At 39.1% G+C, this 15,862-nt stretch overlaps 1 protein-coding gene across 1 annotated transcript in view; it reads left to right on the top strand.

Moving 5' to 3' along the window:
• PRKN (parkin RBR E3 ubiquitin protein ligase) overlaps nucleotides 1–15,862 on the top strand; it is a 1,305,989-nt gene that overhangs the window by 481,724 nt on the left and 808,403 nt on the right. Inside the window, exon 4 of the mRNA XM_025422695.3 lies at nucleotides 10,569–10,690. Within this exon, the coding sequence (XP_025278480.1) occupies nucleotides 10,569–10,690 (122 nt within the window). The remainder of the gene's footprint in view (nucleotides 1–10,568; nucleotides 10,691–15,862) is intronic.

The raw sequence follows: 15,862 nt of genomic DNA, 5'->3' as shown, positions 1-15,862 counted from the left end.
AAGACTGTCTTGATTATGTTTTAAGATTTTCTCACCAATTACTAAAGTCTCAGGCACACAGTGAGGTTCCCATCAATGTTTTTGCTGTTAACATTATTGATAGAATCTTGATAGGTTCCTAGTATTCTTCTGTTTCCTTATGAGCCCCACCCTGCCTCTTTCCCACTATTCTTTCTTTCCTCCAACCAACTTGACTCTAGGCAGACCAGATTCACCACATTTAGAAAGCTAGATATTTCCTAAGAAATTACAAACATATTTCTTTCTTTTCTATTTGTCTATTTTAGTTTTTCTTTTATAGAGGGGGTGAGGAGTATATGCTAGCCTGTGATTCTGTAGCACTCTAAAAGCAAGACTCCCCCCTCCTCCCAGGTATAGCAATATCGGAAGGTAGTACAGACATTACTGTAACATGCAACATGAACTTAGTGACCTTCCTTGTATTTCACAATATTGACTTTATTTTTTTAAAGATTTTATGTATTTATTTATGAGAGACACACACACAGAGAGAAGCAGAGACACAGGCAGACGGAGAAGCAGGCTCCATTCCATGCAGGGAGCCCAATGTGGGACTCGATCCCAGGCCTCCAGGATCACACCCTGGTCTGAAGGTAGGACTAAACCACTGAGCCACCCAGGCTGTCCTCACAATATTGAGTTTAAGTAGACTTGCCTAATCTCTCCAGCTTCTCAATCATTTGATCAATCAACTGGATCAGTCTCTGCAATGAACTATAATATTCTAGTCTGAAGGTGGGTGTGGAGGATAGAAATAAAACCTCTGGTTGTCTAAACCCTAACCTTAGGAGCATAAATTCTGATTTAAACACATGAAGCCACCAAAGAAGATGAGGTGCTTCAGAGTGATGCAGACATTGAGTTTATAGACTGGGAGAGAGGGGTCCCAATGCTGGGACATGAGCTATGAGCAGGAGTGAGATAGGTCCTAGGAGGCGACTTTCCTTGTTGTGAGAAGACTTTCATGGTCCAAGGGTCCTGGGATACCTGTGAAGGATGTTTCAGCTAGCATGCTTCTAATGTGTACTTCTGGAAGCTTATGAATTTACAACAGTATCAGCCTTGGTTAAGAGAAGACAATAATTTTATCTTTTTTTCCCAGCATGACCACATCACCTTACATTTCTAACTAATCTCTGTCACTAAAGAAAAGTAATTCTTCTCATATTTTAAGAAGCAGTAGAGATTTTATGAATATCAATAACCACCAAAAGCTTCCTACTCTCAGAAGCTTCCTACTCTCTCCTACTTTTCACAATCAGTGCTGAGAAGGATCAGATTTATTAACATTACATTTTTTTTCTTATCATTTGGTACAGACAAAATAAGATACTTAGAGCATTGGAATTTATAAGAGGATATTTAACAGTAGTAATGAAAATTGGAAATATTATGCTTAAGCGGAATATTTATACCAAACTAATTATATTGGCTCTTGTAGATGCAATAAAATGAAGAATGTGGGAATGGGGAGGGTCACGCCTGCCCTGCTATATTCTCTAATTGGAGCCATTCCACTGAGTGTTCGTTTCCTTAACAGGTTTTGCTAACACTTAGAATATTTAAAATAAGGCAATTGTAAAATTGCAGGGTTTTTTTTAATAGCAGGAAAAGTTTCACTTTTGAAAAAAAAAAGAAATCTGTTGATTTCAAGGTCAAACCATGGATTACCATTTCTTGTTATAACATGCAATTTTAGAATACGTGCTAAATCCTTAAAAACAAGATTTACTTTTCCTTATTTATAGTTGCTATACCTGCATATTCTTGCTGAATGCCAGTGCTATAAAACGTTAATAGAAATTTCCGTGAAACCTTTAGCGCTAATTGAATGAGAGAAATGGGTTGGTAAGGCAGTTAATGATTGCCGGCAATTGTTCATAATGGCCAACCTGTGTTCAAGTGCCACTTTTTAGCAGCCATAGAATTAATCCCCTAGAGTATTTAGTAAAACCCACCATCCAAGTCAAGTTTATTATGTGGTTGAGGACCAAGTATATGCTTTGTAATCATAAAAACTTGTATTCAAATCTCTGACTACTTCTGTGGCTGTATTGGGGATGCTATTTAACTTCTTTAGGCTGTGTTTCCTCATTTATAAAATGGTGATGACCAGGCCTGTGAGCCAAAGAAGAAGCACTACTGTAAGCTAGTCTGCCATTAAAATGAAATTTTGAAATCCATTTTGAATGTTCTTGAGTACCATTTTACAAACACACACACACACACACACACACACACACACACACGGTTTTCACTTTGGAAATACTTCAATTTTTTTTTTTTTTTTTTTAGTGCATTAGTCAGCTTGAAAATTTTATCCTCTAGATTGGATCCATAAAATTGTTTACTCTTTCCATTCTTATTTTTTCTATAATCTCTTGGGTAATAAGAAAAAGTGATTCATGGAAAAATATTCTAGTGAACATTAAATCAATTTAAAGACATCCCATCATGGTTTATGTTCTATAATATTAATTGTAAAAGATGTAATTGGGTTTGAAGCAATTTTAAGGAGAATTGTTCACCTCAGCCATTTCTAAAAATTTAGTTAGATTTAAGATGGAAATACTATGTAGGGATCAACATTTATAAAAGCAGGAAAGTGGCCACTGAGGAAGCAGGGCCCAGAGGTATACATGCCCAGAGGTATAAGTACCTGAGAGTAAACTGACTTCTGAATTTTCTGACAGCAGGTAAGGGTAGCTAAATTCTATGGAGCATCCACCATGTGTCATAGACCATGCTGTGCGCTTCACCTGTGTTATTCTTTGTTACATCCCCACAGAGCCTATGAGTTAGGAACTGCTGTCATCTCCCATTTTACATCTGGGAAAACAAGACCTAAGGGGTCAAAGGTGACGAGGCAAGGCTGCAGTCTGGACCTAGATGGGCATGTCCTGAAATATAGAGATTTTGTTCTACTGAAACTGTGAACTGTCGTCTGTGGTGTCAAGAAGTTATTCCATGTAAATTAGACATATGGGGTGTTCTTTCAACACTTCAAAAAAGCTGTGACTTTTTTTAGCACCCACAACTATATCCTGTCAGTGTCCATTTCTGGGGGGATAAAGCGATTATATTTACCGGGGTTGGCTTTGAACTGGATTTATTTAAACCTAATCCTTAGGGCAGCCCCAGTGGTGCAGTGGTTTAGTGCCACCTGCAGCCCAGGGCGTGATCCTGGAGACCCTGGATTGAGTCCTATGTCAGGCTCCCTACATGAAGCCTGCTTCTCCCTCTGCCTGTGTCTCTGCCTCTCTCTCTCTCTGTCTTTGCATCTCTATGAATAAATAAATAAAATCTTAAAAAACAAACCTAATCCTTAAATTATGCTTTGTTCTGCAGTTTTGTCTTGCCATGGGAGATTTGGTTGTTACTTTCAAAACGAATTAGGGAAAATAAGTTGGCAACAACCACTGCCATGACAAACAGGCAACAGCATTAGCTTTAATCTGCAATTTTTGCCTCACCAGATGACATAATTGTGCATATATGTTAATTAAAAACCCAAGCACAGAGACACTTGGATGGCTCAGTTCAGTGAAGCATCTGACTCTCGATTTTGGCTCAGGTCATGCATGATCTCAGGGTTGTGAGATCGAGTTCCGTGTCAGACTCGGCACATTGAGCTTAAAACTTGCTTAAGACTCTCTCTCTTCCTCTTCTACTGCCCCTCCCCTTCCTACTCTCTCTCCCTCTCTCCTTATCTCTCTCTCAAAAAAAAAATAAAATAAAATAAAAACAAAAATGAAGACACTAACACAAAAATTGAGAATTAAGTTATAACTTTTAAGACTTGAATCTCCATAGAGTTTGGTAACCATGTTTTAAAAGTGGATACATTGGATGGATGGTTATGTATTTGGAAGTTGTTTATAACACAGTTCTACCTTGGTCGCTCTGCAGGAGTTAAGGCTATGGCTGGTTAAAGGCATGGAATACTGTGGCTGGGTTCAGTGGGGTATAATAACCCATTGGATAAGGGTTGAAATGAAATATGTTTCTGTGTAATTGCTGCCTCCTTTAGAGTAGTTCTACTTGTAAATTTTCAGTATTCATTTTTTCCCCACTTAACATTCAAAGACTCAGAATTGTATTAAGTCCCATATAAATTTTTCTCAAGTATTCTCTTTTGTTTTACTTTATATTCATCATTTTTGTGACTTTAATGATTATATTAATGTAATTGATTTCAAATACGATGTGCCGATATTTTGAAGGATATGTTGTTAGTCCAATAAGCATAGCTAGTGGAAAGATGTTCTAAATATTTTGTAATTATGGCTACATTCTGTTTTATATGAATTTTGTTCTCACTTTACCATACCTGCTACAACTATTATATCATTCAGTATGTAGTGGAATTTACTGACCCAGTGAATACTTACTGAATGTTTACTAAGCTCGTGGAACTGCAACAGCTCTTTGGATTATATGAAACAAGATGCAGTGTGATGTACAGGGGTTGTAACAATAGGAAAGATAGAACAAGTGTATGACAAACATGAGGTAGATTTTTTTCAGTGACCAATTTTAGGTCAAAGTGGACATGATCTTCATCTTTTCCATGATCCAAAGCAAAACATCACACAGAAGAGATTATTCTAAGAATCCCCACTGGATGGATTTCATGTGGAACTGCTTTAGACCAACTCAGTATACATTATTTATATATTATTTAAACCAGATGGGTAGTTTTGGGTCAATATAAGGAAAATTGAGAATTTCAAAGGTAGCAAGGAATGACTCAGGAGCTAGTCACATTGGATAGCACGAAAGAAGAAAATAAATAACAATAAATAACAATGCTGACCTTCAGAGATGGTGCCGATTTTGTTCTTTTGGTATGTATTTTTTTGTGTGCCTGGCTCATGGGGCATATATCCCAGCAAATGTGGTCCACCTCTGGATGAAGGGCTACTGCCTAGAAATATAATAGCAAGAATTCTGAAAAATGTTGGGGGGGAGAGGATTCACTATGGCCTAGCCCTCTGTCACAGGGTCAGGGCCACAGGTTCAGAAATTCTGGCCATGGGTCTCTTCCATAGTGGGCTTGTAGTTGTCAAACAGGATGGAAGGTACCTCCTAAGTGACAAGAGGAAGAGGTAAACTGAGGGAATCTGGCAGATTATAGCTGAAAAATGAAGCTAATGGTGCAGACATTTCCCCCTGTGTTTAAGAAATAAGAACAAGGCTATGGGAGGAAGAAGGCCAGAGCTGGAAATATTAAGTGCGAGGCTGGGCACTGTGGAAGGAGTCAGCGGAAGGCTGGGAAGGATGCCTCCAGCCAGAGACTCCACCTCATTAGATGCTGGTTCTGTAGTGTTGGGACAAGTCAAGTGTTTAAAGGTGACAAATCTAAGCTGGATCCTTTCCTATTCTTAGATGTAATTATTTGAGATATCTTATCCTAAAGGGAGAATCAAAGGAAGAATTATTTTTAAAAAAATTCTTATTTATTTATTTATTTATTTATTTATTTATTTATTTATTTTTATCTATTTATTCATGAGAGACACAGAGAGAAAGAGAGAGGCAGAGATATAGGCAGAGGGAGAAGCAGGCTCCACGCAGGGAGCCTGACGTGGAACTTGATCCCAGGTCTCCAGGATCATACCCTGGGCTGAAGGCGGCACTAAACCGCTGAGCCACCCAGGCTGCCCCAAAGGAAGAATTCTTAGGGGATGGCTATTTCAGCCGGAATTTGAAGGTATGGGTCAGAGATGCTGATGGCTGTGAAGATGCAGCAATTACTGTCCAGTCGCACATCAAGACTTGTTCCACCTGGTGTAGGGCATGGGCACGTGCAAGGAAGAAATGAGAGGGAAGCTCTGTTCGGCCTCTAACGCAGCAAGTCCCCAAGTCCTACCTCATGGTGATTCAAGCTCAAACTGTCCCCTGTTCCCTTCTCACCAGCCAACACTAATATGTTTCCATATTAGTCCACTTAACCGCAAGCTTCTGTACTTGTCAGTGTGACAGAAGAATCTCCTGCGTATTGTTTCTGCAGGCTTGAGAGGGAGAGAATGAAGGGAGCAGACACATCATTGTTATTTACTCTCCTCTTCTGTGCTATCTAATGGGATGAGTCCCTCCGTGATTCCTCCCAGCCTTTGAAATTCTAGGTTAAGTACATGGTGGCTACCATATGGGAGTCAGCTGGAGAATATTTCAATGGTCACAGAAAGTTCTCTTGTTCTACTTAATATTTTAATATGATCATATCTGATAAATGTATTAGTAAATCAATCATAGGCCTGTGATTTTATAGTACATTGACACTAAACATTATTTTACTGTGCTTTAAAAATGGTGACTCTCACTCTTTCCTCCACAATAAACAAATTATCCAAGCAATTAAACTCTCGATTCTCTGTGGTGACTCTTAGTGGTGAAAACTTCTGAGGTCAAAGGAAAGTTTTCATGAGAATCAGGAGTTTTCTTAAGTATTCATCAGTCTTATTAAAATAATTGCATTAGGCCATAAACCCATCATCTGAAATGCATTTTAAAAATGGAAACTATGCACATTATGCCAGTTTCTTAGAAAGCCAAGGGAAATAATACATATCCTTATTTGTTTTTAAAGATTTATTTATTTATTTGGGAGAGAGAAAACATACCTGCATGTGTGTGAATGGGGGGAGGGGCAAAGGAAGAGGGAGAGAGACTCTCAAGCAGACTACCTGCTGAGTGCAGAGCCCAACCTGGGGCTCTATCTCAGGACCCTGGGATCACAACCTGAGCCAAAACTAAGAGCTGGATGCTCAGCCACTGAGTCACCTGGGTGCCCCAATATATGTCCTTTTTAAAAGGGACTTTATTCTGTATGTTGTGAATATTATTAGTGATTTCTGCAATTTCTCAGATCAAGTAGGAAGAACAAGGAAAGAATGGAGAATTGACTAAGGATTATGTTAACTGACAAAGTGAGAGAAAAACTAAAGAAAATGATAAAAGCACAATGCTAAGGAAACCTTAGGGGCTCTTTAAATGAACACAGTGACTCACACTTTGAAGAGCCCTGAACACTAGCTGTGCTTTTAACTTCTGTGCAGAAAAAAAGAAAAAAAAAAAAAAAAAAAGGACTTCTATGTGAAAGGAATATACTTTGCTTTGTAGAATCATTACATTAATAGACTAAGCCTCCTGGCTTATGATTAAAAAATAATAATAAATAACACAAAAAATGTGATAGCTGTGGTGGATGGAAGAACTTAATTGTCAGCAGGCTGTTTAGAAGCAGCTGGTTAAAGTTGAGTTTAGAAACATGAGCAGTTTGGCATGCTGTACATGCAGCCTTTCACGGTGAGTTGAATCCTTCCTCCAGATTTTTTTTCAAAATTTTTTCCTGAGAAACAGTTTCACAAAATGCTCCACAAAAGGAAAACTCCTGAGGTCAGCTAAAGTCTGGGATGTGCTGTGCTCTAGACTTCCCTCACAGAGTCACAGTGCTCTGAATATCCCACAGGGAAAGGGCTTGACTTGGCTTAATTTTGGCCTTATTGAAAATGATTTGGCTGAGGAATCCCAGGGATTTTGGCTTGACACCTTCTCACAGCTTGCAATACATGGTAGTGTTCTATAGGATGTACTGAAAATATACTTATTAACCTCTGAACAGAACTACTGACACAACCGAATCACTCAAAGAGCTCTATGGTTTTATAGGAAAAAGTCCATCATATTTTTAGAATGTTTTGAAGGGATCCAGGGATGAGTAGCATGATGTCTGTAACTTAATTATAAATGTTTCATCCAGAAATATGTATGGGTGGTGTATGTGTACATATGTTTATGTACACACACACACACACACAGAGGGAGCGCACTCAAAATATGGCAAAATGTTCACAACTGGTCAACTACAGTGAAGGATATAATGCGTAATACGTTTGAAGTATTTCTCTAGTTTTGAAAATCCATTCTATAAAAGAGGGATGTATTATAAACACAAACACAAGCTGCATTGATTATTTTGGGCAGTGAAGGGATCACCATATGGAAGAGTCGATTAGGCAAGAAGGAGGATTGTAAGATCCAGGCAGAAGTAGAAAGGGAAGGAGATTCACATTATTGACCTGGAGTCATACAGCTGGAGCATCCTTCACATTGCCTTGCCATTCCTATAGGAGTACGGCTCCATATTCAAAACTCTGTACCTCAGACCCTCCGTCAGGCCAATGAGAACATTGCCCAGAAAAGACCTCAGCATAGTGTTCATTCTTATTCCTGTCCTGTGCACTCCAGACCTCAACATGACACAGAGAAGTTTGCCAACTTTAAATAGTGTGATGAGGCCAAATTAGTGAGGAAGCCATCCTGAAAAGGGAGTCTCAGGATTGACCGGAAAGCCCAGACTTCTTGACCAAGTAAAGCCAACAGCGTGAAATGTGCCGTAGCCAGGATTGGCCCGACCTTGATCTTCCTTAGACTGGCTATTAATCCCCAGCTTGCAGCTGGCTCTGGGAGGCACCGTGTAATAGATTGCATGTCATCTTGTATGCTTCTAGGGCGCAGACGTGGGCATGCAGTATTTTCTGACTAACTTCTCAAGGACTTTGGTGAAGGTTGTAGCACACAGAGTGGAAGAGTTCCCCAGTCTCTGGATTGCGCCTGGCTATATCATTTGCTGAAACAATATTGCAAACATTGCTCTTGCCCTAAGGGAGAGAGAGGAGTCATTTAGCTTCCTGCAGTTTCATAGATGCATCATTTACTATTGTAAAGCTGCTGCTTATATGCTCTTTCAACAATGCTAGTGACTTCGCCACCCTGGCTCCCCCTCATAAGACTCTCCTTTCCCCATTCCTGTTTCTCCTCCTTTTTCTTCTTCTTCTTCTTTTTCTTCTTCTGCTTTTTTTTTATTTAACCTTTACAGCAGGTTATGAAAATTGTGACATTGGATTTGTTCCTATTTCTGAACAAGGTTGTAACCGTAAGGGTTCCTGCATCCCTCACTACACTTCTCTTGCTATATGGTAAAATCGTCAGTCCTTGTGGTGTTCTAATACTCTGCCAGTTGTTATGATATTTCTATCAATTTAATATATGGTTCTATCCAATAACATTTGTGATATACATAAAACCTGAGGAATATTTCTTATGTAATTATCATATGTGCTAGTAACAATGTGATATTTATAGACTTGAATATTTTGCCCATTAAAGGCACCAAAGCTACAAAGAAGCATCAGAAAAACATAGTTTCTTATCATAGTTTCTTATCCTATGTTTATATTTTATCTTCCCTTCACACTGGAGGCTAAATATTAATCTCTGGAGAGTAATAATTATAAAATATATTAACAAACATTGAAATAAAATTTGACATTTTTATTGTACTTTACATTTTACAAAGTATTGTCACTTAAAATAATAGTAAAGATGGCTGAACAAAGGACAATTCCAAGATGCCTACAAAGGCTTTTTAAAAAATAGATTAGTAAGAAATAAATGGGGCTGCATGGAGACTTTAGGATCTCTTCTTGTTTCTCATTGTTTTGTACCAGTTGTTTTTAATAAGCAGTATGTGTTTGGGAGGCTGAAGCTTTTCACTCTTTCATAAAGATAAAATATCCTTTATTACTTGTAGATGATCTTAATGATAATAGCAAAATCATAAGCAAAATTCACATGCCATGGAATTTTATGTACACCCAAACACGACAGGAAATAAGGTGTAAGGATTAAAAGAATTAGTAACATTATACCTTTAAAAAGGCAGTTATTTCATTAGTGAGTGCCTCTAAATAAAGTGAGCTCTTTGTAGAAATGGCAGTGGGACACTGCTCTGAAAGGTCCCCCTGATGTACAGAGTAGCACTATTTCTGCTTGCTGACATTTGAGAGAAGTGATCAGAGATATTTTAATTCTTGATTTTTTTTTTTTTTGCCCAGCTTTTATTCTTGTATCGTTCAAATGACATTTGTATAGGGAGAAAGCACTAGTGAAACACAAAGCACCCATTTCTGCACACTGCTGCTAGGCGGTGTGTCAAGACTGTTTAAGCCCCTCAGGACTCTTGTCTTACTTCATGTGTAACTCTGTGTTGGAAAGTCTTCACTGGAAAGCCAGCAAACTGTGATCATCCCAGACATATCAAGAGAAATGGGCTGGTATGTCCCTATAAATAAGATTTTAAGAGGAAAAATCTAGAGCTTTCAAAACTGTGTAAAGAAGCATGAAATAGAATTCAGGAGAAGTGGTCTTTAAATTTCCTGCACTTCCTATCCTTTTTAAAAACATCAGTAGCACAGAATGCATTTAACTTCCCTGCATTGCAAATACACTTGGCCAGCTCTCCTGGCAGCAGGTCGCTTACTTTGCTGAGTAAAGTCAGTGAGGCTGTTGGCAAGAAGAAGAAAAGATTTTCACTCTTGAGCATAAAACTAGATTTTCTAAATTAAATTGTTGTATCCTTGTGGGAACCTTTATCCCACTAATGTTTCAGAATGCTCCTGGGGAGTTCATTTGAAAATTTGTCTCAATTTGGATTCAATGTTGATTGGCTATTTCTCTGCTTTTTTTTTCTTTCCCCCCAGCCGGTAGACGAACCTACAACAGCTTTTATGTTTACTGCAAAGGCCCCTGTCAAAGAATACAGCCAGGAAAACTGAGGGTGCAGTGCAGCACCTGCCAGCAGGCAACGCTCACCTTGGCCCAGGTAAGGAGCTACGGCTTTGGCAGAAAGTGCCCAGAAAAAATGAGTGTGTGTTTCCAGAGCTGCCTTTTGAGGTTTCTAATCAGATGAGACCCATGACTGAAATAAAAGGCATTCTTCTAGGTGGTTGTAATGGTTAATGGTATCTAAAGTTTCATTTAAAAGTACATGACTCTGTGCTGAGCCATCATCTTTATGTGTGTAGCCTAGGCCTTCTGGAAGGAAGCAGAGAGAGTGCGTTTATGACAACAAGAGGTTATGCTTTGGTGGGGGTATCTTTAAAAGATGCCAGGAAGGAGCTTCCTAAGACTTTGGAAATGTTTCACGTCCTGATCAGCGTTACCATAATGTGATTGTATACAACTGTCAAAATCCACTGGACTGTTCGCTGAAGATGGATGCAATCGAGGTTACTACATGTAAGTTACACCGCAGTAAAAGAGTGAAAAAAAAGTTGTGGATCAACTACAGTATGCGTGTGAAACCGAGGTCAGCAAGCTACCATCTGCTGTGCTCTCCGCTTATGTTGTACAGTTCACAAACTAAGAATGTTTTTACATTTTTAATTGGCTGGGAAATATCAAAAGAATAATGCTGTGTGGCCCATGAGTGCTCTATAAAGTTTATTCCAGTCTCCATAATAAAGCTATATCAGAAAGCAGTACCTTCTCCTTACCTATTGTCTGTGCCTCTTCTGTGCCCAAGGCAGGTTGAGTAGTTGCCACACCTACCAGATGCCCTGCAGAGCCTGACATAATCTACCTCTGGTCCCTTTGAGAAAATGTCGTGAACCCATGATACAAAACATGCATACTGCTAGGCTATGGCTTCCCCGTGATGGTTGTGCAGGATTTGGCTAAAGTTGATGTGGATGTGAATGTGCAAGTGAGGAGGGTGTTCTGGTTGGTGCAATCAAGGGTCAAAGGTCAAGGGTAAAGGGTTTTTGGGTGATCTGGGGCTGAAGTGGGGACAAGGACCCCCTCCCCACACCAGGCCCCTATTATGGCTACATTTAGATTTTTTATTCCACAGGTGATGGGGAGCCAAGATAAAATGTTAAAAATAAAGGTGATCTATAAAATGACATTTTAGAACATTTATTAGTGCTGTAACAGTCTGTCATTGGGACTGAAGTTGGTGACAGATTGAGGGCAAAGAGGTTAATTAATAGACTCTTCATATGGTTCATGCGGGAGGAGCCACAGGCCTGGGTCGGGGCGGTGGCCCGTGGAAAGGGTATAATGGAACAGTAGAGAAGAACATAAAGGATACACCCAACAAAGAAAAAATCATGGATCCTTGCTGCAAGCCTGGGGAAGATAGCAGAATTACTCAAAAATGCAATTCAGTATTTCATTATGCTATAATCGCTCTGCTATACAGGTGAATTCTGTGACTCCACTCAGGGAGATAAATCCATAAGTGATAGTTTGTTCTCATCCATTGGACCAGACCTTTCTCTGGAGGTGTCACTGGACAGTGTTTCTGTCTGGGAAATGTACTCTCTTAGGAGCTGGAAGTTTCTCTTCCAGCAGAATCTCTCCTCTGCCATGAGCATTTTCCAACACAATAAGCAGCCTTTCCGCCTTTCTGATCTATGCTCCAGCCTTGACTGCCTCAGATGGTGGATGTGACCTATTTATCCTAACTTCTAATTGTTCTTAAGTAAAAAAAGCAATAACAAATTATTATTGAACAGCAAGCTTAATTATTTTCGTGCATTATCTAATTTATTTCATGACACTCTAAATACTGTCGGTAACCTTATTTTAGATTTAGGCTTAAAAAGATTAAGGAAACAGGGACCTATGAGACTAGGAGTTTGAATTGGGCTGTATGATCTAAACCTCTGCAGTCTCCTCATTTTTACCACACAGGTATGTTTGCACTAAGTATCATATGCTCAAATATCCCCGATGATCAAACAGGTGATTTAAGACTTCGATCAGAAGTATGATGTGGCAGGAGGGTGAGGATCATGGTGGGGGGAGAGACCGAGGCCCATGCCATTGTTAGCAAATATGTATGTCTTAGGGGGTATGTTTAATGTGGCCAATCTTTTATTTAATTAAAAGAAACCATAAATGTGGATTTTTATGTGAAATTTTTCATTTAAAAATGTGCTCCATAGAGGGAAAAAAGAGAAAACAAAAAGGGAAAATCAATCTGCAGCATCTGTCCAAATGCACAAAGGAAAGTCATAGCATATGGGTTAAATAGTGCATTGGTGTTAGGTGCTTAGAGATCTTGATATGCAGTAAGCACTTAATTCAAGTGAGTAATTGCTGAGAGACTATATGGTGAGAACTGAAGATGGCTCTCCAGACTCTTCATTCTGCATGGGTTCGGATTCCGTGGTCATTATTTCCCACCTGTATAGCTCGGGGACATCTGTTACATTACCTGTGATGTGGTATCTACTTCTTATTTCTTGTGAAGATTAGTTCATATATGTAGAGTATTTAGAACAGTAGCTGGAGGGGCATATGGGTGGCTTCATTGGTAAAGTGTCTGCCTTCAGCTCAGGTCGTGATCCCAGGCCTCGGTGGGGCTCCCTTCTCAATGGGAGTCTGCTTCTCCCTCTCCCTCTGCCCCGCTTGTGTTCTCTATCTCTCTTTCAAATAAATAAAAGAAAATCTTAAAAAAAGAACAGTAGCTGGAACATAAATAATTAGAAATCTTAAATGCTTTCTTATTTTATTACTTTTTAAATTATTATTCATGAATATTCAACACACACACACACACACACACACACACACACACACACACACACACGTTTAGGTACTTCACCATGAAATCAATCCAGACTTTGGCTAACTCCTTTCAATGAAGTGAAAACATCTCCCCTCCCAGCCTGTTCTTCAGGAGACCCCTCCCTACCTGTCCACCTGGACCAGCACGTCCTTGGAGGGATGCTCTCATCCACCTAATGGTCCAGCCTCTGCCCCATCTAAGATGTTCACTGCCATGACCGCCTCAGACTTTGTCAGTTCCTAGAACTGCTCCACATTTGATTATTAAATTCAGACTCTTATTCTCCCTACATTGTTTTTGCTCTGTACATTGTTAACTCTTCTGGGATGTTCTTCTAGAGCCATCTGGCCTTTTCTTTCATTTTCTTCCTTGACAGGCTCTAACTTCACCTACATTATTTCAGATATCATTACATTTCTGTTCCACATTCTATGCCATTGTCCATTTGTCTATATTCCAAGTGTGGGTAAGCCTCTTATATCAGATAACTTGCCAGTTTGGATCCCTACTGTATTTTCAACACTCCGCTGAGTACCTTGCCCATAGTGGGACTCAAAGCTAATCATGCTAAGTGAATGGCATCTGTACTTGAACTCTTACACGCTGATTCAATAGACCCACATACTTTAGAAATTACATTTGGCATTTTGTAATCACATTAATCATAGAAATTATGATTGTTTTGCTACCATTTATTGATTTCCTTCCTTACATTTAAATTCTAGCACTCGTAATTTTCTCTAATTTTCATGACAGACCTGCAAAGTAGATATTATTATCTGTTGTTTTTAAGAAAGAGATTCCACAAACTTAAATTATGAGCCCAAAGTCCCACAGTTAACAAATGCTGGTGCCAGGGTTGAAAAGTCTTCTGTGTTTCTTTAAAAGCCCTGCCTTTTCTAAGATAGATTGCTTGCTCTACAAATCCAGTAGTCAGTATCCTATTACCCAACTACTTCCCTACACTTAAACTATCATTCAAAAATATTCTTGGAGGGGGGGAAGAAAAACTACTTAAAGATTTAAGGAGAATGGAAAAGAGGATTTAAAGATTACTTATTTAGTCTGAAATTTTATTTTTTTAATCTGAAATTTTAATCTAGTTACTAGATACCACATAACTGCCACCCAGTAAATGAGAAAAACAAGCACTTTGATATTTTATTAATAACAAACATCCGCACTCAATAGTACCTTCAGATAGCAGCTTTGTGGAGCAGCTGAGTCATCACACCAGTCTTTAAGCCAAGGCTCAGCAATGGGTGGGTGGGGCAGGAGCTGAACTTTGCCAAGAGGAAGGATTTCTAGGTAGAGAATAGGCAACTCTTAGGTTTCATTTTCAAACTTTATAAAGATCTACAACTGACAGAATTTTCTCTGGTCAAGAAAAACAATGGCTGACAAGTGATAGCGGGGCAGGATGTGTTTTATAGGAGCTTCCGCAAGGAGCTTTTTATACGCAAATTTTATTTTTTCTGGTCTGAAAAAAATCAGTCTACAATTGGCACTTTGCCTTTCATGAGCCTTAATAGTAAACTCCTAATTATTTGTCGTGGTTGTGGGAGACTTACTTATAATGCCAACGTTTCCTCAACACTATTTAAATTTTGTGTGTGAGATAATGAGCTGCCTCTTGTACATAATGCTCTAAGGTTTAATGGTTTACATGTTTCACATGTAATATGATGCTTCTAATGAATTGGTAAAGAAGACCAGACGGCATTTCTGTCACATTGTTGGGATGGGGAAACTATGTCCGGAAGTTTTGGTCTGACCTTGCAGGTAAATTGAAAATCAGCTGGAACACCAGGTTTCCTTCTGAATTTAAATCAAATTACCTTCTTTATTTCATGGTGACCTTGACCAGAATTTCCACCAGCCCAAATAACCCATAGAAACATGAGTTCTCACTGGAAAATAGTGAGCAGCAGCTGATTGGAAAAACATGGCAAACCTCCAATTTTCATTTGTCTCTTCAAAGATTGTCCACTCAGGTACACACAGAAATGACACAGGGTTGAGCGTAAAAGGGAGGTTGCTTTGTACTTGCATATATATTTCTGATTATGTGCTTAAACAATAAAATGGCTAACCCAAAATAACCCATCTCATCACTGTCTCCCTCATTAGTGTGGAAAGGCAAATGATGAGCAAGTCATAGCCTCAGAGACCATCTTTTTTTCTTTAATACAAAAATAATGTGGACAGAAGAAGTAAAGTTTTCCAAGATATGTAGGAAATATGCAGCTTTTAGAAATAACAGGAAACTAAACTTAAACTGGAAAAAGAAACAGCACCAAGAAAGCTTAAAGATGCTTGTTCCACCTCCCTGCCCCTGGGACCCTGCCAAACTCAAAGTTTCGGGGTCAGCAGGGTGTGGTCCTTCTGGTCTGTCCTACTGTGGAACTGTAAGCCTGG

Source organism: Canis lupus, chromosome 1 (genome assembly GCF_003254725.2).
Source record: "Canis lupus dingo isolate Sandy chromosome 1, ASM325472v2, whole genome shotgun sequence".
Classification (NCBI taxonomy): domain Eukaryota; kingdom Metazoa; phylum Chordata; class Mammalia; order Carnivora; family Canidae; genus Canis; species Canis lupus.
The sequence above is the reverse complement of the archived record's forward strand: the minus strand, read 5'-3'. Positions and strand labels throughout refer to the sequence as shown.